Here is a 13,993-nt window from a genome sequence, read left to right on the forward strand (position 1 = left end):
AGAATACAGGATGTGAGAGCTGGGAAGGGCCTTAGAATACAGGATGTCAGAACTGGAAGGCCCTTAGAACACAGAATGTCAGAGCTGAGAAGGCCCTTAGAATACAGGATGTCAGAGCTGGAAGGCCGTTAGAACATAAAATGTCAGAATTGAGAAGGCCCTTAGGACACAGGATGTCAGAGCTGGAAAGGCCCTTATGACACAGGCTGTCAGAGCTGGGAAGGCCCTTAGGACACAGGGTGTCAGAGCTGGACAGGACCTTAGGACACAGGGTGTCAGAGCTGAGAAGGCCCTTAGAATACAGGATGTCAGAGCTGGGAAGGCCCTTAGGACACAGAATGTGAGAGCTGGGAAGGGCCTTAGGACACAGAATATTAGGGCTGGGGTGGGGGGTTTACACAAATGAGGGGCTTGCATTTATGCAGTGTAGCATAATGAAGAGGACACTGGAATTGGAGTTAGGATGGACCTAGGTTAAAATTCCACCTCAGACACTCACTGGCTGACTGAACTAGTGACCCCAGGATCACTTTAAGCTTAAGTCACTTGACTTAACCTCTCTGGGCTTCAATCTGTTCATCTGTAAAATGAGGGGGTTGGACGTGTTGGTCTCGATTGTCCCGTCCAGCTCTCCATCTATGGTCCCACGATCTCTAGTGTTCTTCCCAGCTCTTAATATTCTCTGTTCTCAAGCCTCTTCTCGCTCTGGTTCTGGGTTCTGTAATCTCAGAGCCCCCAACTAGGTGAGCCTTGGCCCTCCCATCTCTCAGTAAGAGAAACGGGGCTTGGGAAACCTCAGGGTCCTTGATTCTGATGCACTTGGAGAAATGGACCACTGGGTCACAGATTTAGAGCCAAAAAGAACCTGGTCAACCCTGTCATTTTACGGATGGTAACACTTAGGTCCAGACAGGTGGTCACTTGTCCAAGGTCACCCAGGTAACAAGTGGCAGAGAGGGGGGATTTAAGCCTGGGTCCTCAGTCTCCAATTCTAAAGCTGCTACAGCTCACCAGGTCGCCTTCTGCAGGAGACGGACACTAGTGGCCCAAGACATAAAAAGGACCAGTTCTTCCAGCCCCTCCACCTGGAGGAGTTCATAAGCTTCTCTTTCCAAGGTCACAGTGATAACTTGGGGGCACAGCCTGGGCTAGAATCCAGGCCTCCTGATTTCCCCTCTTGTGCTCTTTCCCCTATACTAGGACTGCCCCCCAGACCTCTGCTGACATGTCTGTCATCCCTGGGCCCTATGGTTTCCCAGACTCACCTGCTCCTCCTAGTTTCATCCCCTCTTTGCTTACCATCAAAGACAATGTCATTGGGTGAGACCATGGGCAGCAGGGCACGGAAGGGAACGTGGATGTCTTGGCCATGGTCATCACTGCCCAGGCTTACTGTGGCAGCTTGCAGCAGGGAACCATAATAGTTGGCTTCCTATTGGTAGAGCGGGGCGGGGAGGGTGAGGAGTGGCTTGAAGCCCAGGTCCCCCCAAGTCTTTGTCCCCCACCCCCTCAGCCCTCACCAGCTAAAGTTCTTACCTTCTTACCAGTCTTGGTCATCCAGGAGAGGTGAAGTCGGTTGGCCAACACAGCTGCTGTCACTGTGGAACCGTTGTTTCCACCCCATCCCACTAGCATGACCCCTAATCGGGGCACTCTCCGCTCAGTACGGAACGTAAAGTGGGTAGAAATAGGGTGCACCTATTGCGTGTGGGAGCAGGGGGAAAGCAGGGAGAGCTGCTTAGCCTATCTTAGGGCTCTGCCCCATTCTGACCTGGGTCACCTCCCTCCCTCCCTCCCAACTCCATACATTTCTATACCTCTCCAAAGATCTAAGATATTTCTTAACCTATCCCAGGATTCCCTGCCTCCCCCCACCCTCCACAACCTAGCCTAGAACTTCTTGGCTCTAGGCCTGGAAACTGCCCCCCCTCCCCATCCCTTCCAAATCCTACCTTTTGCCCCAGTTCATCCCAGGGTGCTTCTTGCTGTCCCTGTTTTCCCACAGCCCCTCCCAAAGGAACTCTGGGACTTATTGCCTTGTCGGGAAGAAGGCAGGTGGGAGGCAAGGGACTCAAGGTACCTTAATATTGCCTCCATCCCGGCTGACCCGGGTTGTCTGGTACATGTATTGGGCCTGGATGAAGTCAGGCCCATAGGTGACATCTGGGCTCTCCACCACAAAGGTCTCTTCCATTTCCACTTTTGTCTCTGGGGTCCTGGGAGCTACCTGGGATATCAGGGGGACTGGAGCCTGCAGGGGGGGATGAAACTGGCCTCATTTCCACAAGGACCCCAGCCTCCCTCCCAGCCCCACCCCTGCCCCTTCAAGACTGGCCTGTCCAGTCCTGCAATGGATGGGACAGGGTGACCCTGTCCTGGCAGGGCTGGGTACACTCGGACAAAGCAAGCTTGTTGGGTAGGCAGGATGGCGATTCGATTTGGCTCAGCCAGCACCACTCCCCTACAAGGTAAAGAGCTTGGACAGGATGTTCTTTCTGGGGTATCCTAGGGCAGAACACAGAGTTCGGTGCTTGGGGGTGGGGTTTGGGAGACGAAAGAGATGTCAGGCCACACCCCCCACAGGTTTGGGGGAGGAGGAGAGTGAACAGAGAAATGGGAGGAAAATGAGGAAGAGGGGGGGAAAAGAGAGAGGAGGGAGGAAGAGAGGGGAGGAGGAAGAGGAGGGAAAAAGAAGGAAGAAGAAGGCAGTAGGATGAGAGGAATGTGGAAGAGGAAGAGGGAGAGAGAAGGGGAGAAAGGAAGGAAAGAAGAAAAGGTGAAAGAGGAGGAGAAAGAAGGGAAGAGAGAAAGAGGAGGGAGAGAAAGAAACAGGAGGTAAACGAAAGGGGGACTGCTGGGCAGCCGAGGTTCCGGACTCCGGGGTCCCCCAGGTGGCTGGGGAGAGGTCTCCCCTGACTGCCCGCGGCGGCTCCCACTCACCGGGAGACTGGCGAGGCGCTGGTGGTGGCGGCTGTGGCGGCGGCCTGGCTGGTGGCCGAGCTGGGTACATGGGACGCGCAGGTCTCTGGGGTCCGGCTGGCGAGTGAGCGGGCGCGCGGGGGCGGCTCCAGTTCGGGGCCCAGGGAAAAAAGGCGGCCAGCCCCGCCCCGGCCAGCTCCGCCCCGCCCCCAACCCCCCCAACCCCTTCCGTCCGAAACTTTCCATCGCCAAGCGGCTCCCATGGCCGGCCAGCCCCCCGCAGATACACCCTCGCCCCCAAATTTCCAATGCCTACTCCGGAACATGCCCAATTCCTACCACCACCATCAAGCTCCCCCTACACACACACAGCTAGGGGCTCGCTAAATTACCCATTCCTTAGTTAGAGTTGGGGGAGATGGGGCAGATGGAGATTGAACCTCACAGCTAACAAAGAAAAGCACACAAAACCTCGTGGCAGGGAGGAACATTAGAGCAGAAAACTTGGAGCATTAAGGAAACTGCCCTTATTTCACAAGTGGGGAGAAGGGGACCCGGGGATGGGAAGACATCTCATCAGGGGTCGAGCCCAACTAAACTATGTTGAATATGTCCCCAAATTGGGGGGGGTGAGCCCAGAAAACCTCGATTCTTGGCTCACTGAGCTTGGGGAAGAAATTTGGGTCTACAGTGTCCCCATATCCAAAATGTGAGAGTTGTACACCTAGGACACCCAAAGGTCCTCTTAGCTCTACATTCTACATCCAAGTCATTTTCTGGGCCTGTTTCCCCATGAATAAAATGCGGAGAATACCACCTACCTCCCAGAGTTGTTATAGGGTACAAAGGACACTGAAGGTATGAGAGGGGTGGATGGACAGATAGCCCAAAACCAGTCTGCTGAGTCTGGCCACTGCTAGAGGGAAGGGGGAAGGGCTATCAGCACCCTCAGCTGTGCTGTATCAGCAGCTGATAACAGGCGTGAGAACCAGGCGCTCACAGGCAGCAACAGCGGATACTCTCACAGAAACGGGGTGGGGGCTTGCCTCTTGGAGCTATCCACCACCCATGTTCCGGAGAGCTTTGGAAAACAAATGGCCTTTGGGGCTAAAACTTTCCACACTGGCCCTAGGCCCAAAAGGTGGATTATTTTGGAAAGTCAGAAGGGTTGTGGAGGGAGGGGACATAACTCAACATTTTATTTCAAAACAACAAACATTTATTAAGCACCAACTATGTATGTGCTTGGTGCCAGCCTCAGCCTTAAGAGAACCCGTGATTGCCGGAGGAGTGAAAAGAGGGAGGCAACATCCATGGGAAGGGTTCTTCAGCTCCCTCGGGTGTAAGCATCCTTTGGGCTTGGCGCCCAGTGAGGAGGCTTTATCTCCACTGAACTGGGGGAGGGAGATGTCCATCAGGCAAACCAACTAAAACAGCTGAGCCTTCCTCAGCAGGCAGAGGACCCAACTCCTCCCCAGGGATACACTTGTGCCAACTTCTCCCTAACTGCAAGGAGTGCCTGTAATATCGGCTTCCTCAATGCTCATTCATCAATCAACTTGTTTCAGAGAGCTGGGAGGGAATCTTAGAATACACATCAGAGCTGAAAAGGACCTTAAAATGTAGAATGTCAGCTGGGAAGGACCTTAGAAACACTGGATTTCAGAGGCAGAAGGGATCTCAGAACATAGAACACAGAACAACAGAGCTGAAAGGTACCTTAGAACACAGCAAGTCAGAATTGTAAAGAAAAAAAAAGAGAAAAGGAAAAAGGACTATTAGGGTCAAATAGGTACCTTAGAAAACTAGTCCAACATTTTATAGGTGAGAAAACTGAGGTCCCCAAAGGAAAGGGACTTGTGCAAGGCCACAGCCTAAGCACAGATGTTATCCACAGACTAGACTTGGACAGGACCATGCTGGTTCTAGGATTCAGGCTTATCTTTGACCTTTGGGATCCTCCAACAGCAGGCAAATGCCGAAGTGAGAGAAGGATAAATCTGGGAGAGGGGAGAAGACCTCCAGCTCTCATGTTAGTTTAGGCATTCAACGGTCAGGCTCGGGGGCAGGGAGCCCCTCTCATTTCCGGCCTGATCCTCACCACCCAGGATGGGATGGTAGCTCAGGGGCTAGGCAGGAAGTTGGTAAATTTCCACTAATAGAGCTTTCCTCCTTCTCCAGCTGCCTGCTAATCTGCTCCCTCTCCCTGACCTTGTGAGGAGTTCGGCCTCATAAGCATGAGGAGCTGCGCCTCCAGGGCTCAGGGACTTCGGACCCACTCCTGGGCTAACCTAGCTCGGCTCCCTCCGGGGCCTATGGAGGTTTTTAAGATTTTAAAAAAGGCGAACCTCAAGCCCATTCCTGTAAGGAAAGGCTGGAGCCCAACAGCCAAGACCACTCCAGGCCTCCCTTGGAGACAACCCATAAAGCACTAGGGATCAGTACAAAGCCAACTCCAAAGGACATGTCTGAATTAGCCCAACTCAGTGGGAGATGGAAACACCCCTAGAATGGTATTTGGGGATTGAATTAAGTCCAAATGCCTCAAAGCCTGGCTTTTGAGGACTTTGACCACCTACCTTTCCAGCCTTATCTCCCTCAGCCTCCCCTCCTTTGAGCTTTGGCTCAGGACAAACTGGACAAAACTCCCTCTGTCCCCTAGAAACGTCCCCAAGCTTTCTCTCCATAGCTTTGCTTCTGGTTTCCTTTACCTGAAATGCCCCCTCGACCCCACCCCTCATCTTGGACTGACCAAATCCTCCTCAACCTTCAAAGTTCAGCTTTAATAGCCATCACTTCCAAGAAGGCTTCCCAATTCCTGCAACTAATGTGAAAATCATAGAATACCCAAAATTCAATGGACTTCAGAGATCAAGCTAACCTTTTTGATAGATGAAACTCAGGCCTAGAGAGATCTGCCCAAGGCCACACACATAGCTTGGCTATCCCTCTTAACGTGAACATACCATGATTCCTGAAGAACTGAAAGAACTCACAGAGGTCATCTGAAGGAACTTCTCACTGAGGCAGGGATGCTTTTGAGGGCAGGGAGGGGAAGGGGGATGGTACCCAGCCCCAGCTTAAATATCTCCAATTACGGAGAGTTCAATCTCCCCCCTCCAAAAAAAAGCCTATCCCATTTTCCAATGGCTGTTTGCTAAGAAGTTGGGCCCTGAATATATATGTATATATGTATACACACACACACACACACACACACACACACATATATATATTTAAATATACATATTTATAAATGGGCCCTGAATCTGCCTCTCAGGAACTTCTACCCTTAGGTCCCAGTTCTGCTGTTTGGGGTCAAGTATGAGTTTCATAAGCTTAAAACTTCCTTTTCTAAGGGTTTACAGAGGACCCCAGAATTGCGGCTAAGGAAGAAAGGAGGGCTATGGTCTTCAAGAGACAAGAAAAGCTGATCCCAAGTTTTCCCTATGGCTCACCAGCACTCCACCTCCGTTTAAGACCGCCAGTCTCTAAAGCAAAGGTTAAGTACAATGGCAGTGGGAGTGGGAAGCAAAAGGCACCACATATTGGGATGAGCAATCTGGCTGTGCTGTGCTCACCGACAATGGGGCTCTGGGGGCCCAGGCAGATAGCAAGGGCAAAGGTTAAGGTTTATGGAGGCAGGGTTCGTGCATGAAGATAGGAGAGTCCTGGTCCTGGTCTGTCTTTGCCAGGTGCAAAAACAGTGACACTAAATACAAGTTACCAGATTTCTCTAAACCTGTTTGTTTCCATGTAAAAAGGAGAATTCCTGCAAGGCTTTCCCCTCAAGGGTCCTTGTGAGGAAACCACTTTGTAAGCAGTCAAGTGCTGGAAAATGGTAGCTATTTCTGGAAATTTCATCCTGGCTCTCCAGTGACCTTCCCCACTCCACCCCCAAAAATCTTGGGAACCACTCCCCCTTCCCCACCCACCCCCCAGCACTGGTAATTCAGTTTTTCATCTCTGCCTGCTCTTACCCACTCCTAGCCCAACAAATGATTCCTGTGGCTTTTCTTAGAATTCCCTCTAGCTGGTTTCTTTGTGCCCTCCAGCCTTGGCAGGAGGAAGCCCCACAATGGGCCCTGGGCAACAAGGAATTACTGAGCTGAGAGGTGCTAGAAGGCAGATATGATTAACCCTAGTGGCAAGACTGACAGGAGTAACAGGAAAGATTGAAGGAACTAGGGCCCACAGAAGGAAGCTTTGTCTGATCCCGAGAAAGGCTTGGAAGCCCCTGCTAGGAAAGCAGGACAGACTGTGGGCTTAAGTGACCTGGGTGCTAGCCTGGGTTTCATCCATTAACTTGTTCTATGCTCTCAGGTAAGTTACTTGTTTCTGGGCCTCAGTTTCCTCAACTATAAAAGGAGGTTGGATTAGATGCTTTCTTAAGGTTCTGCTGCTGCTGCTGACATCCATCACATTCAAATGCCCCTTCTCGATCCGATAAGGTGCACATATTCCCCTTTGTTCTTAAAACTTCTGAATGGTCAGTTTGGGCCCAGAGCCCTCCTCAGGTTGAGAAAGAAAGGAGTTGATGTCCTTTCAAGAGGCAAAAGACAACTGCTTTTGGCACCAGAGGGCACTTGGGAAGAGCTGGCAGATTCCCCTCCAGCGTTTCAAATAAGAAACTAAACCACAACTTTTTCTCTTCAATACAGTGAATTTTATTGTATGTTGCAAAATCAGCATTCACCTTTTCAGTGTACAAAAAGGACACTAGCTCTTTAAGAAAACATTAGGAAAGCTGAAGACTAGGCAGCCTTTCAATTGTAACATTTTGGCAAACTTGAAAGCTTTTGTAAACTCCAACTCCATGGCTCAAAATCGGTTTTCTCCACAGTACAATATTACAAAGTAGAAACACAGTATCAATAAGTTAGATCATACGGAATCACCTAGAACTGGTTTATATTAACCCAAATAGCACAGATTAACTTAGCTTCATAATCCCTTAAAAGAAAAAAAAAACATAAAAAGGCAGGTCTGACTACAATGTCTTGTGACAGTCTGAAAGAGAAATGAAGCAAGAGTCACTGAAGGCTAATTGGGTCTCACAGTTTTGAATTCATTAAATATTTCTGTTTTATATTCCAATTCTCTAAGTTCCAGAATATACATGTAAATGTATATGACAAATCTCTGTATACAACTCTGTCTGCAAAAATATCCTTATAGCAGATGTAGAAAGACTAAGGTCTTTTCATATACGTTACCCACCCCACCCACCCCCAACAGCAAATCAAAATTCCAAAGCCTGCTGAAGTGAGCGGGAGTGAATGCTGGTCAGTGTGCTTCCATGAAGAATCTACAGCCATATGGTACAGGCTCTGAAGTGATCCAGGCAGTCTCAGGAAAGGGGGTGAGGGGGAAGAGAAGGGTGGAGGAACACTCAGGTCAACCTGTTTCCACCAAATGACACCAGCTCTTTGGAAGCAGTAGTTGGAAAAGATCCTCCCTGCCCCCTGACTCCTCCCTAACAAGGTCAGTAGCAGCTGTCTGGGAACCACCTGTCTTTACAACTTGTTTTGGCAGCAACCTCCCAAATGCCTATGACTGGACACACCCTGACCTTGGCTGGGTACCTGAACACAAATCTTTCTTACAGCCTGGGATGTGCCCTTTGGACACCCTACCCTAAACCCAAATACAGGCGTAATCTTTAAGTACCGTGCCCAGTGGGCAAGGCCCACCTAGCCCACCGGAAGGTTCTGCTCCAGGGGAACTTGGACACCACAGAACCTTAGTACTACCAGTCAGAGCTTGCCAAAGAAAATTATGAAATGACCACAGCACTCCGGTTCAACCTACACCGGATCAGGGTCTGCCCCCAACATGGGGGGTCATGAAGTTTTCAAACAAGGCCTCTCAACACCACCATGCCTGTCTGGGAAGTTCCCTCACACTTCAGTGAATTCTATTCATTTGTGCTAAGAAAGCAGTCTGGAGTCCTCAAAGCGGAGCCATCTGCCATGGAGCGAACCTCAATGCAAGCCCATCTGGGGGAAAAGACATCCTTCTCCAACTTCAGGATGCCTCTGCCTATCCGGTTCCCTGTGGCCTGCCAGCTGTTCTGGCATACTGTGTGCAAGTTTATTTGGCTAGGATATTGTTGGGTAGATGCAGCAGCCTCTTCCACTGACAACTGTCAGCTCAATGATGCTGGATACTCCAGCACCTCCCTCCTTTCAATCATATCCAGGTCAAATCTCGACATGCTATTGAGTTGAGCTTACTGTGAAAAGGTTCACTCTGTCTCAGTGTTCAGACAGCCAGAGGGCTCGACACAGAAATCCACTATCAGTTTTGACTGTATCCAATCTGAAGGGTATGCTCCTGCTAATGCAGGTTTCCTATCTGGGGAAACTAGAGAATGCAGATTACCACTCTGAATGAATCCCAAAATAGCCAAGTAGCCATCCGCAGTGAAGGGCAGCCCCAGTGAAGCAGGCATGCCTGAGGACATGGGAAGAGCGAGGGGGGCAGCTTCTCAGGTGGCCATCTGGTACAGTGCCAGGTCAGGGAGGGAGGGAGTTGGGGGAACTGAGCTGGACACAAAGGAAAAGGAGGGGCTATTTCCAGGCAACAGATTCCCCTAGAGAAGGAACTTTCTAGTGCAAAGAAACCCTCACCAAGCAGGTGAAAGACTGGAAGGAGGAATACTTTGGGGTACTCAAAGAAAGAGAGAGGGAAGGAATTAAGGAGGTAAGCCCAGAGACTTAACAGAGGTGGGGAGGTGGGGGCCCTGCCCCCAGGGCTGAGTTCCCAGCGGTTCCCTGAAGACCTGTAAGGCAGGGCTCAGAGTCTGGAACAAGAATCTTGGGAGATGGACAACTCAATTGATCTCAGCCAGATCTCGTTCTGTTCCAAGAGCTGAGGACCTGCCGCTTCTTTGGAAGGGGTCAAAACCAAAGCCCCCAACTCTAAATATACCTCCAGCTGCTTGCATTTCTTTTTACAGGGCATCACCAAAATAATAATAATAATAATGATAATAATGCCACTATCGATTTAGTAATACTGCAATTAGAACAAAAGAAAGGGATCCAGACCATTGGCCCAAAAGGGAGGAGAGGCACGGATTTAGAAAAGATGCATTTTCTCTCATACAAAAATAGACCATCGTCTCATTAGCAAGGAATAAAATTGGCCATCTTCATATAAAACTAGAAAAGTTGGACAGACATCTCAGAGTCCTCTGGGACAGTGGAGACAGCACGCACAATGCAGGCTGAAGACAGGTGCCAGTCACCAAAGGAGAGGTGTTCCAAGGACTGGTCTCCCAGGGCCTAGGGCCGGCAGGAGCATTTTCCAATAGTAAACATGAAGCTGAACCCTGGGCCTGGGCCCTCTGAGAAACCACCCAGTGAGATGGCTGGAGAGACGCCTGCTCAACCCATGGGGCTCAGGAGCTGATCCTGTGCAAGGCGCCCAGACAGCTTGCATATAAAGAAGATGCTTTTTAGGCTGGTGACTGGGCCCCAAAAATGCGCCCCCCCAGTGGTGCCCCCATTACCTGGGGGGGAAAGCAGAAGAACCAGAGGATCATAAGCAGCCCAACCAGGGGCTGACAACCTGCTACTCACTCAATCCTATGGAAACCATGGAGTTCCCCTGCATGTTTTCCTCTGCAAGTTAATGAGTGAGTTTTCCTTTTATTTATCTACTTTTTGCTAAATAGATACATTTTTCTTTTCTTTAAACCTTCCCCTGTTCCCCACACACACCAAAAGGGTGAAGCTTGAAATGCCTGTGGCCCAGCAAGAGGCAGTTCAGCACAGTGGCAGCTCGGGAGCTGCGGCCAGCCACAAGTCCACCCCAGGCCCCAGTGCTCCCCAGCACACAGGTCACTGCCAAGGCTGGAGCTGCCGCTGGTCATACTCTGCTATCAGTTTCTTGATGTGAGCCAGTTTGTTGTGTAGATATTCACAACGGTACTTTTCTTGGCTGTAGTTAGTATTAGTCTGAAAGAGATTAGGGAGAGAATACTAAGAACATCTCAGTGATGGTCGGGGCGGGGCGGGGGTGGGGGGGAGATTTCCTGGCCATAGAGAAGTTTGGGTCTGGAAGCAGGGAGGACAACAGGCTAGCTGACAAACTCAGCCAGGCCCAGAGAAGCCCTTTACCCCTTCTGGGCCTCCAAAGGCCCTTCTGGCTCTCGGATTATTCTAAGTCACCAAGTCTCTGAAACTCATTTTACCTTTAAAACAGAGATGATGATGATGATGATGATGATGATGATAACAACAGCCAGCATTTAAAGAGAGAGAGAGCTTTAGAAGTTTGTGAAGCACTTTACATGAGTTATCTCATTTCATCCGGTGAGGTAGGTGCTATTATTATCCCCACTTTACAAATGAAGAAACTGAGATGTTCAATGAGATGCCAGGGTCACAAAGGCACTCAATGTCTAGGGTGAGTTTTGAACTGTGGTTGTGTTTTCCTGACACCAAGTCCAGCACAATCATCCATGCACCAATTAGGATAATATGGACACTCCCCACCTCATCAAATTTTTGCGAGGAAAGTGTCTTGTATGCAGCAGCTATCCAATGTTGATGAATTTAAAGGCCACAGGAAAATATATTTTGCATGACTTTACATGTATAATCAGTATCATATTGCTTGCCTTCTCAAGGGGTGAGTGAGGGAAGAGAATTCAGAACTGAACATTTAAAAAATGAATGTTAAAAGTGAATAAATGATGCATTTATTAAAATAAAATTTTAAAAAGTTTAAAGGGCACAGAAAGCCCTAAGGTCCTATGGAAATGGAGATGAATTACCTCCTCTTAGCTCCATCTGTGAACTGCACTTTAAGGGCCCCTTGAAAACAGAGAGTCCTGGCATCTCAGGGCTGGAAAGGGGCTCAGAGGAGGTCCTAACATGAGCCCCTTTATACCCACTGACGCCGCACAAGGGTGTGTGCTTGAGGACTTCTGGTGAAAGAGACTCCCTTGCGCTGAGGCAGGATTCCAGAGACACAAATATCTTCTCCTTTTGTCAGGGTAGGCAATAGTATTCTTTATGGCAGAAGAGGAACATGGTGGCCAAGGCCACAGCCACCATGTCAGTGGCTGAGCCCTACAACCTGAAATGGGCATTCCCCATCTACCAGTGTGCCTTCCAGCAGACTCTACTCCTACCAACTGTCTTTCGCATCAGCTCCCATCCTCAAGGACCGTCTCTCATAACTTCCTTCAGAAGGCTGGGACAGCAAAAAGAGAGCTTGCTTAACTTTTCCTTCATTTTCCTGCTATTCCCTTACAAATCTGGGTCTTCACATAAAACAGACCCTCAGGCAGCAGAAGGAGCTCTTTTTACCAAAGAAACCCTAGTTTCCTCAGAAAATCATAGGAAAAAAACCTCTTATTTTTATACAGGATTTACAAAACACGTCAAAATTTTACCTCTGAAATGTATAAAATGAGAGATGCTTTGGGTCCCTACACATTCAATGACATCTTTGAGATGATTTGAGGGAGGCTGGGCAGAGGGAAGGAATGTGCATAAAGAATAGTCTCAAAATATCACAACAGGGCTCTGTGTGTGTGTTATGGGGAAATCAATAAAATGACAGTTTACCTTTCTATGATGCTTTACAGAAGCCCATTACAGTGTCATGCAGTGGAAAGACTGGAGGTCAGACCACCTAGATCAGATTCTCAGCTGTGCCATTTAATAGCTGTGTGACCTTGAGTAAAATACTTCCCCTCTCTGAGCCTCAGTTTCTCTATCTGTAAAATGGAGATAATTATATTCATACTATTTAACAGGGTGATATTAGTAAAGTTTTTATAAATCTTAAGATGTCATATAAATGTGAGGGATTGTTATTAGGGAAAAGTCATATTGATATAGAGAGCTTAGGGCAAGATTCTTAAACCTTTTTTGTGTCACAGACCCTTTTCTCCAAATAAAGTTTTTAAATGGATAAAAATAAAATAAACATAAAGGAAGCCAACTATATTGAAAGAGAGTTGTTAAACTATTTAAAAGCCAGTTCATGGACTTTTAAGCCAGGTTAAGAGCCTCCTGCATTTTCGTGGGAGACCGGGGGTAAGTCTGTGTGAGGAGGGCTACAGATGTGTTTGATGGGAGAGGTGAAAGAGTAGACAGCAGAGGGCAGTGGGGAGGGATGAGGAGTTCAGGCTCACGCTGTGCTCACTGTGCCACTGCTATCTCACAGAAGATATTTACAACCTCTTACTTCCAAGAGTATATCAGTAAGGTCAGTAAGCAAAAAACTGTGGGCCGTATATCACTGCTTACCCTTCTGCTACCAAAGTGTTTTCCTGCACTTTCATTTAAGGGATCACAGATCCTCACAATGATCCCAAGAGGAAGGCAAGAACAGGATGATTATCCCCATTTTACAGATGGGGAAATTGAAGTCCAGAAAAAAGGTCAAGGTCACATAGCTAGGAAATGGCTGCCCTCGGCCTTAAGCACCCACCGTAAGACTCCGTAAAGCTCTCTCTGGTCTTCTTCTCCCCCATGGCACCGTCTTTCCTTCCCTGGAAGGTGTACAGCACTTTGAACCTCTCTTCTGTGCTTACATTCTGGTCTGTATTGAGATGATTTACTTCTGTAACTATCTCATCTCCTCCCTATCACCACCAGCTCACTGAGAATGCCTAGGCAAGATGTGCTGTGTCTCAGGGCAAGGCAGCACACACGTGCTGCAAGGCACAGAGTACTGGGCTGCAGGTCAGAAGGCCCGAGGCCAGGCAGGTCCCTTAGCCTCTTTGCATGTCAGTTTCCTCACCTGTACAATGAAGGATAATAATCAGATGACCTGTACATGAGAGCCCTGTGTAATCTGTCAAAGTGCCAGACAGACTGTTATCTTTGGGTATCGCCATCTCTGGATGTACTAAGTGCATGCACAGGAGGGAGCACATCTGCTGAAGGGAATACAAAGGGCATTTACCCACCTTTTTGATTTTCCAATATTCTTGTAAAATCTGACCACGGGTGGTCTGCAGAGAGAAAGAAACCCAAAAGAATGTGAGCCATTGCTATAGCTACATGATGGTGCCCTTCAGGCTTCTGTCCATGAGTGGCCTCAGTCA

At 48.9% G+C, this 13,993-nt stretch overlaps 2 protein-coding genes across 3 annotated transcripts in view; both read right to left on the bottom strand.

Moving 5' to 3' along the window:
- ISYNA1 (inositol-3-phosphate synthase 1) overlaps positions 1 to 3,043 on the bottom strand; it is a 9,486-nt gene extending 6,443 nt beyond the window's left edge. Inside the window, exons 1-4 of one of the 2 annotated variants that reach the window (XM_027853279.1) lie at positions 2,941 to 3,043; positions 2,081 to 2,251; positions 1,537 to 1,698; positions 1,300 to 1,432 (exon numbers count right to left, since the gene is read on the bottom strand). In XM_027853279.1, the coding sequence (XP_027709080.1) occupies positions 1,300 to 1,432; positions 1,537 to 1,698; positions 2,081 to 2,194 (409 nt within the window). In that variant the 5' untranslated portion in view covers positions 2,195 to 2,251; positions 2,941 to 3,043. Of the gene's footprint in view, positions 1 to 1,299; positions 1,433 to 1,536; positions 1,699 to 2,080; positions 2,506 to 2,940 lie in introns of both variants that reach the window. The other variant, XM_027853280.1, reaches the window with a different exon arrangement.
- A 4,519-nt stretch (positions 3,044 to 7,562) lies between these two features.
- The window catches only part of ELL (elongation factor for RNA polymerase II), a 150,989-nt gene continuing 144,558 nt past the window's right edge, over positions 7,563 to 13,993 (bottom strand). The window contains exons 11-12 of the mRNA XM_027853119.1: positions 13,856 to 13,900; positions 7,563 to 10,883 (exon numbers count right to left, since the gene is read on the bottom strand). Coding sequence (XP_027708920.1) covers positions 10,767 to 10,883; positions 13,856 to 13,900 — 162 coding nt within the window. The 3' untranslated portion in view covers positions 7,563 to 10,766. The remainder of the gene's footprint in view (positions 10,884 to 13,855; positions 13,901 to 13,993) is intronic.

This window comes from Vombatus ursinus, unplaced genomic scaffold, assembly GCF_900497805.2.
Source record: "Vombatus ursinus unplaced genomic scaffold, bare-nosed wombat genome assembly UNPS02009918.1, whole genome shotgun sequence".
Classification (NCBI taxonomy): domain Eukaryota; kingdom Metazoa; phylum Chordata; class Mammalia; order Diprotodontia; family Vombatidae; genus Vombatus; species Vombatus ursinus.